The 13,970-nt window shown below is 40.5% G+C and overlaps 1 protein-coding gene across 4 annotated transcripts in view; it reads left to right on the top strand.

The window, feature by feature from the left end:
- LOC121184155 (tight junction protein ZO-2-like) overlaps window positions 1-13,970 on the top strand; it is a 63,094-nt gene that overhangs the window by 44,622 nt on the left and 4,502 nt on the right. For 3 of the 4 annotated variants that reach the window (XM_041041615.1, XM_041041613.1, XM_041041617.1), the window contains exons 13-21: window positions 2,396-2,615; window positions 3,774-3,958; window positions 4,611-4,706; window positions 4,833-4,912; window positions 5,673-5,883; window positions 6,005-6,105; window positions 7,493-7,711; window positions 8,881-8,988; window positions 11,983-12,480. In XM_041041615.1, coding sequence (XP_040897549.1) covers window positions 2,396-2,615; window positions 3,774-3,958; window positions 4,611-4,706; window positions 4,833-4,912; window positions 5,673-5,883; window positions 6,005-6,105; window positions 7,493-7,711; window positions 8,881-8,988; window positions 11,983-12,480 — 1,718 coding nt within the window. The remainder of the gene's footprint in view (window positions 1-2,395; window positions 2,616-3,773; window positions 3,959-4,610; window positions 4,707-4,832; window positions 4,913-5,672; window positions 5,884-6,004; window positions 6,106-7,492; window positions 7,712-8,880; window positions 8,989-11,982; window positions 12,481-13,970) is intronic. The other variant, XM_041041616.1, reaches the window with a different exon arrangement.

Here is a 13,970-nt window from a genome sequence, read left to right as displayed (position 1 = left end):
TGGCAGGCCTTCACATGAAGAATAAACAGTTATGATGAGGTTAGAAAGGTCAGAGTGGCAAATGTAACACTAGTTGGGAAGAAATTTGAAGAGTTTCGGGTTAGATTTACATTTCAGGAATGAATACAGTTGATGCAAATTTCTCTCAAGCACAGTGTATATGTTCTGCAAACAACTGGAACAGATGTTCATAATCACATTTAGTGCAAATAAGGAGAAAATAAGGCTTACAGGCAGACTAGGAGGCAGACAGGTGTACAGGCATGCAGGTACAGAAAACAGGTAACTAAACAGATGAACTGACAAATTTATCTTTTTATCCAAGATAAATTTGTCAAATTTTCTTACACATTTACAAATCTGATTATGCACATTTGTAATAAGTTTTGCTACAGTAATAGCCCCATAGAATAGCCTCTCATAAAACCATGTCCTTTTTACGCTTTGGTTTTTGTACATTTGTCTGTTTGCCATTTTTTGCTGAGCTAACTGGCAGCTGTCTGCTCCAATTTTACACAAATGACACACATTAAATAACCTAATGAAAGTGGTATCAAAAGTCTTATCAAAATTTCAGCGAGAAAGAGACTCAGAATATTTTCCAAAATGTCAAACTGCTCCTTAAAACTTTTAAATGTGCAGCCATATTTTGTAAATCACTAAATAGTTTCATCTAAATAGTTTCAATGGACTTAGAAATGAATTCAAAACAATCCTGCTTCCATGATAAAACATGAAAGAAATCCATAGATTTTAATAGAAATAGTATCTTCAGGCAAATGTTGTTTGCTAAAACTGGAGTGACAGTAATGACTCCTTTGCTCTTTAAATGTTCTGTTTTTGAAGCCCCATGAGTTTGCAATACTCACGTCTTTGAATGGTTTTGGAGGAGCATTCAACTAGAAGTAGGTTAGGCTATACAAGGGAACTCCTTGTTTTATGTACTTCCTCAGGGTGACTGTGATTAAAGTGGACTGAATATATGCTGCAGCTGAATCCACAGCGTGAACGAAGCCGCGTGTGTGCAGCCAGCTTGCCTTGGCAGCAGTGGATTGTAGTCAATATGACTGTTGCCGCTGTTGGTCCTTTTGGGTCAGCGCCTTGTCGGACCATGCATATCAAATCAGGAAGCCTCTCAGGAGGCTGGAACAGGCTGTAAAGTGTATTTCTATACACTTTGCAAAGCATTTCCATACACTTTACAGTCTGCTTTTTACAACCCTTTCCATGCACTGTAGAGGGAGTAGTAACCGTTGTGGTGGTTGAAGACAACAGATCAAAACCAATCAGAATATCGACTGGGAAGAGGTCAATGACAGGAGGACATCCACACAGTGTATGAGGACATTTGTTGGGGACTATTTTCAGCAGCAGATAAATGCACAGTTGGTGCTCTTGTACTCACTGTGCAGCTAGCCTGCCGTGGCAACAGTGGATTGCGGTCAGTATGACTGCTGATGGGGCAGGTCAAACAAAGATCAGTCTAGTCTGACACAGCTGCAGCAGTCTGATCCTGCAGCATAGTCCAACAGTATCAGACTTCACTTGAACTTGGAGAGAATATGATAACATCATAGTCTAGTTCTGAGTGTGGCTGAGCTATATTCCAGCATTTTGCTCTTCTACTGCTGCTGCCCCCATCTTGTTCTCGTGCATCCATCTTTCTCTGGCTCATAGGTGTAGTCCTGCCTTGAGATCAACTCTCCACCACTTTATTTTTTCCAAGTGAAGAAACAGAATATTCACAGCTCGCGCAGAAATGGATATACATTTTTTTAGATGAAGATCCAGTCACCATTAAAGTGTGTCATGCCGATAAAAATAAATGTGAGTGTTCACATTGACATTTTAACCCATGCACTGAGTAAAATGCATGAAAACATTCTGCCTTCAAAGTTGCCGGTAGATGCTGGCTGCCTTTTAGGGCTCAAAGCCACATGCTTAGCCACGTTTTTATAGTAGCCTGTTAGCTAAACTTGTCCTCTGCCTGCACTAAAACTTTTCCTCTGAATGGATGTTTCCAATGCAGCTTTGTTTGCTCAATGCAAATAAGTAAATGAAATCACTGAAAACACAAGCTGCTTGTGTTCATGCACCTATATTTCTTAATACCACCCTAATTACAACTTACTATATCCGTGGTGTTGTCTACATCTACTTAGCTAGATGTCTGGCTGGCTGATGCATAATATTCTCAACAAGATGAAACTACTTATAAAGTCAGTCGAACATTTGATTGTGTTTCAGTATAGTTGACTAATGTATGTAAAGTTGCCACCATAGGAACAGTGTAACCTTTGAAACAAACCACAACTGTACACATGCATGTGTGTCATGTCTTCTCTCACTCTTTTTTAATGCCTTCTTTCCTCTCACGTTTTTTGTATGTGTCTAGTTTATAACGACATCTTGGTGTCGGGACGTGGAGATTCCTTCTTCATCCGGACCCACTTTGAATACGAAAAGGAGACTCCTCAGAGCCTGGCCTTCAGCCGGGGGGACATCTTCAAGGTGGTGGACACCCTGTATGATGGCAGGCTTGGCAACTGGCTGGCAATCCGTGTTGGCAAGGACAAGCAGCTCCTGGAGAAGGGTATCATCCCGAGCAAGAGCAGGTAGGGCCATCAGCTGGTCCCTTTTTTAGAAACGTAAAGCCTGTGAAGGTGTGTGTTTCAGAGGTTGGACACCTACAACTACTTTCCATAATTAAAATGACTCACATTGAAAAAGGCAGCAAGGTGGAATGAACTTAATGATCAGGTATGAACCAGGACAGGTGACAGGAGTTGGACTTTTGAATCCAGGTGCTTATTTGTGATGCAACAGTTGCTTCCGTACTGCTAATCCTGTTTCCACACAGAATTGTTTCTATGTGCTTTTATAAATGTAAGCTCTGAGTCCAGCTATTTACCACCCCGTCTGCAGTCAGTCACTCTTCTCTTAAGAGTTACAGCCCAGAGTAATGCAAGGTCACTACCACACCACACACATTTACTGTCACTGCTCTGTGACTGGGACTCAAACAAGCACAGCATCCTTAGAGAATCCTAATCACTCCTGTTAGCTGTATGTCAAACGTGTTTGAAAGGCAACCCTAGGTAAGGTTAAAAACCAACAAACCAAATTGAATAGAAGGCCACTATTCAGGGCTCAGGTCTTAAATACAATTATAGTGGAAGGATTTTGATTATTACAAACCGGATGTTTGATGTATAATACTGTTAAAGATTGTAAAATATATCCTTGTATGCATTTGTGAATGAAAGTGAAGCTGGAAGCTTTCATGGGTGAAGCATGTGGGCTCTAATGTTTTTTTACTTCCCAGTTAGTACAAAAGAGGCTCTGTGTGAGGTGTGAAAGGTTTGGTGTAATGCTCCTGATCTGAGAGTGACAATCACATGATTACGGGTTCACTTAAATAAAATGAAACAGCACTCCTCATTATCCGTCACATCATAGAAGTGCCAAAATAGAGAAAGCAGAATAATTCTGACATGCCAGTCTTTTTCCTCTTTGATGCTGTATGACTTGTGGTGACGTACTACATAAGATAAAACAATTGTCACACCCAGCTTTCTTTCTTGTTTTAAAAAATGATGTTCATCTAGTTTAAAGAGAGGTATGAGAGACATATTTCAGATCAGACCGACACATTCAGAGGTTTCTATAACATGTACAGTTTGATGCTCTACAAAGTTTCAGAGCTGGTTTTATACGAGAACATTTATTTGGTAATGAATATATAATGAAGGGGTATTTGTCCTCCCTAACAGAGCGGAGCAGATGGCCAGTGTCCAGAGCTCTCATAAAGCTGTTGTGGGCGATCGAGCTGACTTCTGGCGGTTGCGAGGCCAACGTTCCATGAGGAGGAAGGACTTGAGGAAGAGCCGAGAAAATCTGAGCACTCAGACCCTGGCCACTCGCTTCCCAGCATACGAACGAGTGGTGCTCCGAGAGGGTGGGTGGAACACCTCTTTTGGACTTTTTTCTCTATGTCTCTGTTTATGAAAAATATTGAAAAACTTTGGGCAGCACCACCTCCCATGGGCCCACCACCCATGGGAGATGCCATAGGACTTAGGTGCATTTTGGACTGGGTGGAAGTCGCTCCCACTACCTGGGCCCGGACCCAGATAAGCGGCAGATGATGACATGACATAACATGTCTGCTTCACAAAGTGGTTGGAAATAGTAAAAATATTTTATGTAGCATAATACAACAAAAACTGATGAAATTAATCAAAATTCAGGCTGTGGAGGCAATGAACAGTCTTGTCACAGTCCATTATTAAGTCTTAGATTTAAGATTTGAGACAGCTTTTCAACTTATGCTATCTGAAAAGGTTCTAATATGCGCCAATGACCCAGAGTCTCAGATATTAATGTTTAAAGATCACTTACTGATATATTGGCATGCCTAATTTCATTAATCTGATTTTAGCTATTAATTATAAGTATGTCAAAGATATGTTTGAGGTAATTTAGAAACTCCACCAGCCTTGAAAATCTAGTATAGATCAGGTTTTGTTCAAAGCCACTTGAGTTGGCCAAAAATATGTAAATGTTATGTTCTGCAAGCAGCCTTGTAATCAACAGTGTGTCATTTGCAGCTGGTTTTCGGCGTCCTGTGGTTCTGTTCGGCCCCATCGCTGATGCTGCTAATGAGAGACTGGCCTCTGAGATGTCCAACCTGTTTGTTATTGCCAGTGAGTCTCTGCCAGCCTTTGTCTGTGTGTTTGTGTGCGAAAGTCTTCATTCCTATGTGAACAGATTAGGAATGTATTCCTCGTATTGCATGTGACTTTTCCGTTGTTTCTGTGATCTTATGTTAGAAACTGAGCCAAAAGACGCCGGCTCTGAGAAATCCTCAGGTGTGGTTCGTCTGAACACCATCCGACAAATAATCGAGCAGGTACCCAAGCTCACACCTGCACACACGCACGCACACACACAAAACATAAATTATCTGTCATGTCAACCAACAATCAGCAATACATACTATAACCAACCCTTGAGAAACTGTGATCTGTGTTTGCTGTTGACTCGCCCATCAAGGCTGCTGCTGGGAATTATTTTTTATTCATTATCAGTGTTACAAATGGGACCTGCTGGTTGTGTGTGGTGTACCTTGTGAACTGAACTGCTGGTAGATGGTTGATGGTCTTCCTCTTGGTCCCAGGTTCCTCCCTGCACAAATTACAGCATTGATCCTGCATTAATTTAGAAAAACATTAGAAATACATATGGTACATACTCAAAATTCAGGAATTAACTGGGCATTAAGAAAGATGGTTCAACGTTTTAAAAACACAACAGAACAAAACATAGTAAAAATACTTTACTCTTTACTTTATTTTATATATGACAATTTATATATTCTATATATGACCATTCCTGTTCAGACAAATTAAATGAACTTCATGACATACTGTTTGGAGAACAGGTGAGGCTGTAGCAGCAAAAACCTCTGAGCATGTTTGTGCACTTCTCATTAGTATCATCAATTTGTTCATCTATTGACTGTTGATTGTATGACATCCTGACATTTGTATGAAACAAACACATTACAGAATGAGGAGACCCTCTGCCCTGTCAGCTGGTCTGGTGAGACGATGACCTTCATTAACAGTGTTCACCATTACCTTGTGTCCCCCATTCTTCACTCTACCCAGGATAAGCACGCTCTGCTGGATGTGACACCAAAGGCAGTGGACACCCTGAACTACACCCAGTGGTACCCCATTGTCATCTTCTTCAACCCAGACAGCAAGCATGGCATCAAGGCTATGAGACAGAGGATCATCCCCAACTCCAACCGCAGTGCCCGCAAACTCTACGAACAGGCAGTCAAACTGAGGAAGACCTGCTCTCACTTATTCACTGGTATAGTGAACACACAAACAGAGATTCAGCCAGGTGTAAATGTACAGTAGCACTGTACAGTAGCTGTGTATTTACCGTTATTGAAGTGTGTATGCTGAGGTTGGATGGTTTTCTCATCCAGCCACCATCGATCTGAACTCAGCCAACGACGCCTGGTACGGCAGCATCAAGGACTCCATCAGAGAGCAGCAGATGCAGGCTGTCTGGGTTTCTGATGGCAAGGTAAACTCACACTCACACACAGAGTCTTGTTTCCATTGCTTCAGGGGTCATTACACTGGCTTACATTCATTTCCTGGAGACTTAACCCAACCTTGACCTAAATCTAACATTGCCTCAACCTGAAACCTAAAATTCACCCCAAAATGTTCTGATTTATATGGGGACTCCCCACACTGTGACTGTGTAAACAGATTTATGTCCCCACAATATTGCAACAGGCCCACACAAACACACACACACATACATATTCCAAATATAGCCATATTTTTGAAAGTGGTTTCAGTAATACTGCTGTAATGTCTGCTAAAATCATGCACTGCATGCTGAACAAATATGTTCAGTACAGTAGGTACTGTACTGTGAGACATACTGTAACTCTTCTGGACATTTGTAACAGGGGTTTGGGTGTTAACGTTTGCACTTGTCTTGACTTTTACATCCAGATAAATTATTTCACTCATACGGGAGGTTTAACTGTACGTTTAAATTCTGTCTGATCCCTTGTGTGGTTGCCCTGTTCAGTCTGTGTTATAAATCAAGGTCATTTTATTTGTGAAGTGCATTTTATTATAAGCTAAAGTGTAAAAGCCATGTCCTCGTGACTCCAGCTTTCAGCAAAGAAACAGGGGATTAAAATATCATCATACTTTGATAGGAATGATGGCCACATCTACCCAGACTATAAAGACCCTGGAAATCAGAAGCATGAGGGGTAAAACCAGGGTTCTATCTTTATTTTTTTTTTATTTATAGACACTTGGTTTTCATGATCACATGCCTCAGTTACTTGTACTTCACAGCTTCATGCCATGAATATCAATATGAACACTGCAGTCAGCACAGCGTTTGTTAAGTCCACCTAGCTAAGCCTAAGACAGTCTGATCCATCAGTCCTATAATAAATGCTTGAAACTGCCTCACAGAGATGGTGATCATCCAGCTGGACGATCATTTTGGAGAATGCAGTTAGTGGTGTTGTTGAAATTCATGTTGTACAGAGAGGTGTTTCTATTATTTTGTCCAACCCACTTTGTTGTATGAACACTGAAAAAGTTCTAGCCCAAACTGAACAGTAGAACCTTCTTGAAGACAGTATTTATTACGGGACTGTTGAATTACACTGCATTGGTTTTCGATTGATGTACCTAATACATCATAGTTTAACTGCAGTCTGCAGTGGACTGATTGTCCTTCTAGCTTCCTGTCACCTTCATAGCAACCACAGCGTGTGTGCACGCTGAGAATGCTCACTGTTTGTCTTCCTACTTCCTGCTAGCAGTGCTCTACAGCTCGGCTTTGTTTGTCTTTCTTCTCTCTTGTTCTTGTGCTATCCGTGTGTCCGTCCTTCCTTCCTGTACACCCAAGATCCATCATGTGTCTCTTCTAGCTGGAGGGAATAGAGAGTGATCTGGACTGCCAGGACATGGAGCGTCTGTCCTTCCTGTCTGCCATGTCTGCCGACTACCTCAGCATGGACAGCCGGCTGACCTCTGACCTGGACGACACTGCCGACGAGGGGGGGCCCTACACAGACATTGAGCCTGATTTGGAGACAATACACATCTCCGCCATCAGTCGCTCATCTGAACCTGTCACAGCTGAAGAGGTCAGAGTCACATAGACATGTGCGCACAGGGAAAACATGAATTATACAAATGGGGTTAATGCTCCACTCTTTCACACAGTTTTTCCTCAGAGATTTTCATTCACAGTTTTGCATTTGGAACACACAAACTGGCATGCTTTGTACGTAAAACGTTCGTCTGCAAAGTGCACATTCAGTTGTATGTGCATGTCAGATAAATACAGTAGAATAAAAAGTGAAATATTTCCTTTTCAAATATAGCTGTGTAGGAGGATTAACTGATACAAAGCAATAACACTCTCTACAAGTAAATTGTTTCACTACAAATCTTAAATATTATAGGCAAGAAAAGTTTATTAATAAAAAATATAAATGTAATTTAAAAGAAGTGAGAGCTGGAGCAGAGCTTGTGTTTTCTGGGAGTTTGATCTCTGCTGCTCCATGCCTAGTTTGGCCCTATGATGACAGTGAGCTAATTTGTCCCAGACAATTTGAGAGGTCTGAAAGTTCAGAAGATAGCAGGTCACAAATGTGTTTTGGTGCTGAACTATTCAGCTCTTCATAAACTAACAGTTGTTTGACTCAGTTCAAATACCGCAGAACTGGACTGATATGATCCAGATTTCAGAGTCAGTTTTATGGAAATGTCAGACTCTCATAAACACACAGCCTGATTCAGACCTTGGTTCTCAGGCTCCCTCCCTTGTCTCTGGATAGTGCTGCCATCTGTAGAGCAGATGAGGTATTACAGCTTCAAATCTGATGACAGGACAATACAACTATCACTAAGTGTATACAATTATACAATTTATCAGAAATTCAACTTCAATTCAGTTCAATTTTATTTATATAGCACCTTCCACAATCAAAATTAGTAATGTAGATACTACACATTTCTATAGGATCACTTTTAATTATTTATTTTTGGAAAACCAAAGCTCTCTTGAGGACATTCTGACACAAATGCTTGAAAATGTTGCGTATTTTAAATGTGAGATTAGACTGCTGGCAAACAGGTTATTAAAGTGCACCTTAACAGGCTGAATGAAAGGGAATGGTATGGTGTTTAAGGTTTCAGCCTCAGAAGTGACATTCTGACCGTGTCATGGTCCTTCCCACTGACCTGTCCTGTGTATTGTATGGATGTGTACAATGTGTGTGTGTGTGTGTGTGTGTGTGTATGTGTGTAGATCTTGCGCAGATACAGTCCAGAGATCAGGAGTCGTATGAGGAAAATCAACAGCCGGGAAGTCCTCAACAGGTCTAGCCCCCCAGCTGTCTCCTTACCAGACAGCAAGGTGATTTTTTTTTTCTTCAGAATTTTCACAACAGCTATAGTTATAAGTTTAGACAGACAAAAAGTTGCGCCCATGTGATGCCATCACTTCAGCTTGACCACAGTTACTCCTATTAACACAAAATTCATTCTTTCATTATTCATGACTCACTGAGGCTCTGGCACCAATCTGTGGAGCTTTTGTTGCATGAACATGATAAAATTGTTTTTCCAGACGACTCTTAGATTGTACATTCCATCTGCATGAAAATTTGCACATATTTTCGATACACTCTCAAAAAATGTATATACTAAATATAAATACTCGTGTCCAGCGGAAGTGACATATCTTTACATTGGTCTGTCCGATTAACACAACACAGCCGGTAGTTTGCCGTGCCACACTGAGGTTCTGTACAAAATTTGGTGCATATGGCATATTGGTGGTGCTTTTCCAACCTTGATGAAACATTTTCAGTCTCTGTGCTGCTCTCAACATATCACTTGCATTTCACCCATGGGCCTGCAGATCTGAATTGCACTTCCTCAATGGGCCGCTGGGTTATATCCTCCTGCAGGTCTAGTTGTCACTGTAATTTTATGTTTGGGAGCCTCCTGGTGGATACAGGGCCCTAAGCAGCTTCTAGTTCACTTATGCCTCACATGTGCTTTGAAGATCAGTTTTGGTGCCACAAGGCACACCTGAATACTTTAAGGTCATGACAAAGCAAATATCTTGTGGGTGACAATCATTCACATGGCTGCTACATTGTGCATTATGAAGTTAAATGAAAAATACTTTTAAAGCAGGGTCAGCATCCCACAGAATAGACAATGATCAACAGAGCTCTTTATCTCACTGCAGCTCATTATTTAGGTTTTCCAGCACATAGATCCTACTCTCCGTCATTTTGTGAACACATCTGCCAAATCAACTTAATAATAACACAATAATATGTTAGATATTGTTTGTGTCCAAAAAATGAATGAATGCAGCTTTAATTGAATTAAACTATAATCATATTATAGTCAGATTGGATGACGTGTATACAGAAGGTGGTTGTTCAGTTTCTAAATCTAATCAGGATGGACAGGTCATGTAAATACTGTATGGTGCTCTAAGGTCGTGATTTCAAGTTCAACATCCTCAACTCTTCCATTTCACCACATATCGAAGGCTGAATTTTTTTTTCAATATATTAATCAAAGATGACACTATTACTTATCAGCAAACAGTCAAATATGACAACCTACAGTTATTTTGACCCTAACCTCTACATCCATATCCACCCTGGCACCTCTTAGCCGCTATCCAAAGGAACAATCTTAGAGATGGGCCTGATATGGAGAAACCACTCTCACTGCAGTTCAGATTCCTCCATGATCCAAATAAAACCAACAAAGGGACCCACTAGCCTTAATACTCTACTTGTCTACTATCTATCCGTATCTATAGAACATGAAAATGCTGAATTTTTAGTGAATAGTTCCATCTGTCCAGGAAGAACCAAATTAATTTCCACTGCAAGAATAAAGTGAAAGGCAACATAAAACATATCCAGTATCACATCCTTTTGTTTCAACTGTTCTCTGCCTGCTTTGAGGATGCGTTCCTGGAACTTGGTCCCTGGTCAGGAGGTGATACCACATTCAAGTTCCTGGTACTTTCGGTGATTAGCATCCGTGCAGTTTATTGTGATATCATATGACAACAAGGACAACTACAAACACTATTTCTGTCTGGCAGAAATGGGGAAACAAGTTTGGAAATAAGACTATTGAAAGAAAAAGGGTCATGATGTACCCAGTGGAGCAAAGTGGTTTGATGCACTGGATGTTGTATCTCATAGTCTTTTAAGACACATTATTTGATGATGAGGTCAGTCCTGCTTTTGCCTTTTTAATGGTGTTTATCTGAAAAATCCTATTGTAAAATACAGTGGAAATAAAAGGAAAACCAAACACTCACAGTGTCCTTAAAAATTCAGGTTATGGGAGATGTAACGGGCATTATATTTGGTTTCTGACGTAGAAAAGGGTTGTTTGATTGAAGTAGATCCTGTCAGTAGCATTTTGTTGAACAACTTCTGTTCAGAAAAAGATTTTAACACCTTTTAGAGACGAGATATAGTGCACTTGACTTTCTCAAACCCAGCACACATGTACACTTTCTCACACAAAGCAATTAACTGCTGCTTACAAAAGGTATGTTTTCATGCCTCAGTGTGCATCTTCAGTTTGTACACTAAGGCATGGACCATATTTGCGCTGGAAATGCCAGAAATTCTAAAAAACAAAAACACAATACTGCAAAATCAATTACGTACCACTTGTCATAAAGATGCTGAATTCTGCTTTGTCTTTTTTTTTTTTGCTAAAAATAGATGAACAAGCTAAAATCTAAATCAACAGCAATCAACCCTGTTGTAGATGATATATGATTAATATGGGATCAAACATGCCACAACATTCCAGCTTATGCTACAATGCTTTGGATATGTTCTCCTACACACCTCTGATTTAACACCAAGTTTTTTCCTCACTCCATGATGTCTCATAAAATAATTTGGGTCAGCGCATAAGAGGTCTGGAAAGGCCAATTACTGATACAATATCTGTTTCTTCAGCAAATATCTAGAAATGATTATTGTGAGTCTCAGAGGAGTGGTAAACTGACTCCTTGTCTGACTGAAATATGCACTGGTTGTGTCAATTCAAAGTCCTACATCTGTCTTATGCTGTCTTATGAGAAGTGCCTCAGTGCGATAACGTTGCAAATATGGAGTGAAACTTTTGGTGTCTACCATAATGGAAGTCTAGACAATAGGAATTGCAAACACCTGACTGCACTTCTATCCATACAGCCTTGCCATATCTTGCTGATTGTGGCAGCTGTTTGAAAAGCAGAAGGGTCTATTGTTACATGGCTTTGTTTATCATGAAAGTCAGTTTTGGGTTTTTCTACAAAACAAGAGTAGTGCTCTGATGTTTTCTATTTCTTTCCTTCACTGTTCAGGTCAAACTGTCTCTGAGGGATGATCCAGTCTTTGTATCTGGTGCCATCAACCCACATCATCATCCACGCCAACACCACCCTCCACCCCCAACCTCCAGCCGAAGTTATGACTCTCCATCCAGCAGCAGCCCCGCCAGCAGCAACAATGACCCTCCACTGATCTCCCGTCCAGCTGTCATGTCTGGCCCACCTCCCCCGCCTCCAGCTCTCCTCCTCAACTCCTTCAGCAAACTGCGGCCCCTGGGAGCAACTCAACCCCCTGCCGCACCCACACACAGCAGCTGTGGGAGCATGGCAGAGATCGCAGTTCACTCACCAATGGCTCTGCCCAGTGCATCTGTAGCAGCCTGTAGGCAGCAGGAGGAGACAGTAGATGAGAGCCCTGTGGAGGATCCAGCCATGAAGTCCTTCTTGGGGAAGATCAAGGCCTTTGAGAAGATGGATCACTTCGCCCGAGCCCAAAGGATACGGGATTTGCAGGAGGCACAGAATGCCAGGGTGGGCATAGTTCAGTGTTCCCATTGGTCATCTGCAGTATTGTAAGGCGTATTACACACAAAGGATGTCAGGGACTTAGATCAGGTCTGTAGACTGGTGAAATCACATTTCAGATATACAGGTATGTCTGTTTATTAACTGTGCTACCATTAGCCAGCCCTGATTATGATAATAAGAGCACATCCTAGCACATGACATAATGATCTGTTGCACCAATTGTTTGCTTAGTTTCTTATTAACAAGAAGAGTTTCTCATTTTACAAGCTTCTTTTTGCTATGTGAGATAACAATGTAAGTTGGTATGTTGTTAAAACATGATAAAAATGCAGTCATTGTTTAAGAGAAGACATTATCGCAAACAATGACAAAAAATTCTTCCATTATCTATATTGTAATGGGTGTGTAGTTTTTTTAATTCTATGAATGCAGTAGCATAGGATTCCCTCCAAAAAATTATTTAGTCTACCATCATTGCTAACCTGTTTACAAGTAAAGCACTACTAGCTGCACCAGTTACAGTGGTGTGATGAAATTTACTCTCACCAAATGGAGAGGAAAGTGGACAGATGACATCACATCTGGAGGTTTGGAGCATACTGTCCTGTAATTAAACTTTTAACAAGGAGAGAGAGATTATAAAAGATTATCTATCTATAAAATTGTAGTCCACTATAGAGGCCCCAAAGTCCCAAAGAAGGATTTTTTTTTTAACTTCAAACAAGATATTAGCTCTGTCTTGTGCACACAAGAAAATTACTTCACACCCCTTCCTCTGAAGACATTAAAGGCTTTCTAGAACTTTCTTTTACATATGCATTAGTCCCCAGCATTGGGGAACAGACTATGTGTAAAATCCTTGCAATTCCATTTAAAAAATATATCCTCCAGACCTTCCAGGTCTGATCTCATTTTCCTGTCTGTGATGCACTAATTGGAGCTTTGTCATCAGTTGATGCTTACCCTGTTTTAATGAGACATATGAGGCAGGCGGTACTTTTAAAGTAGAGTTTATTTGCTTAGCTTCTCATTAACAAGAAGAGTTTCTAATTTTACAAGAGTCTTGTCATTTAATAGCAAGAAATCTTTTGTAGCAATGGCAAATGTGTACTACATATCATATATTCTCTTTCCCATGAAACCTTTCTTGTTTTAACAACGTGTCAGTTCATCTAATATCACACAATGTTCTCTCATTATAACATTGTGAGTTGGTATGTTCTTAAAATATAAAAAAGATGCAGTCATTGTCGAAGACAAGACATTGTAACCTACACTGAAAAGACATGACAATTCTGCCATTATCTATATTGTAATGGGTGTGTAATATTTTATTTCTAAAATAATATGCTTCAGTAGCATAGGGTCACCCTCAAAATATTAATTTACCATCACTGACATAACTATGGTCTTGCATAAACCCAGACAAATACACTGGGACACAGCAGAATGATCTGAAATCTGAAGTATTCCATACAGTTCCTTTTAGTTTC

The sequence above is a fragment of the Toxotes jaculatrix genome, chromosome 7, assembly GCF_017976425.1.
Source record: "Toxotes jaculatrix isolate fToxJac2 chromosome 7, fToxJac2.pri, whole genome shotgun sequence".
Lineage (NCBI taxonomy): Eukaryota > Metazoa > Chordata > Actinopteri > Toxotidae > Toxotes > Toxotes jaculatrix.
Note: the sequence above shows the minus strand (reverse complement) of the source record. Positions and strands in the feature narration are given on the sequence as shown.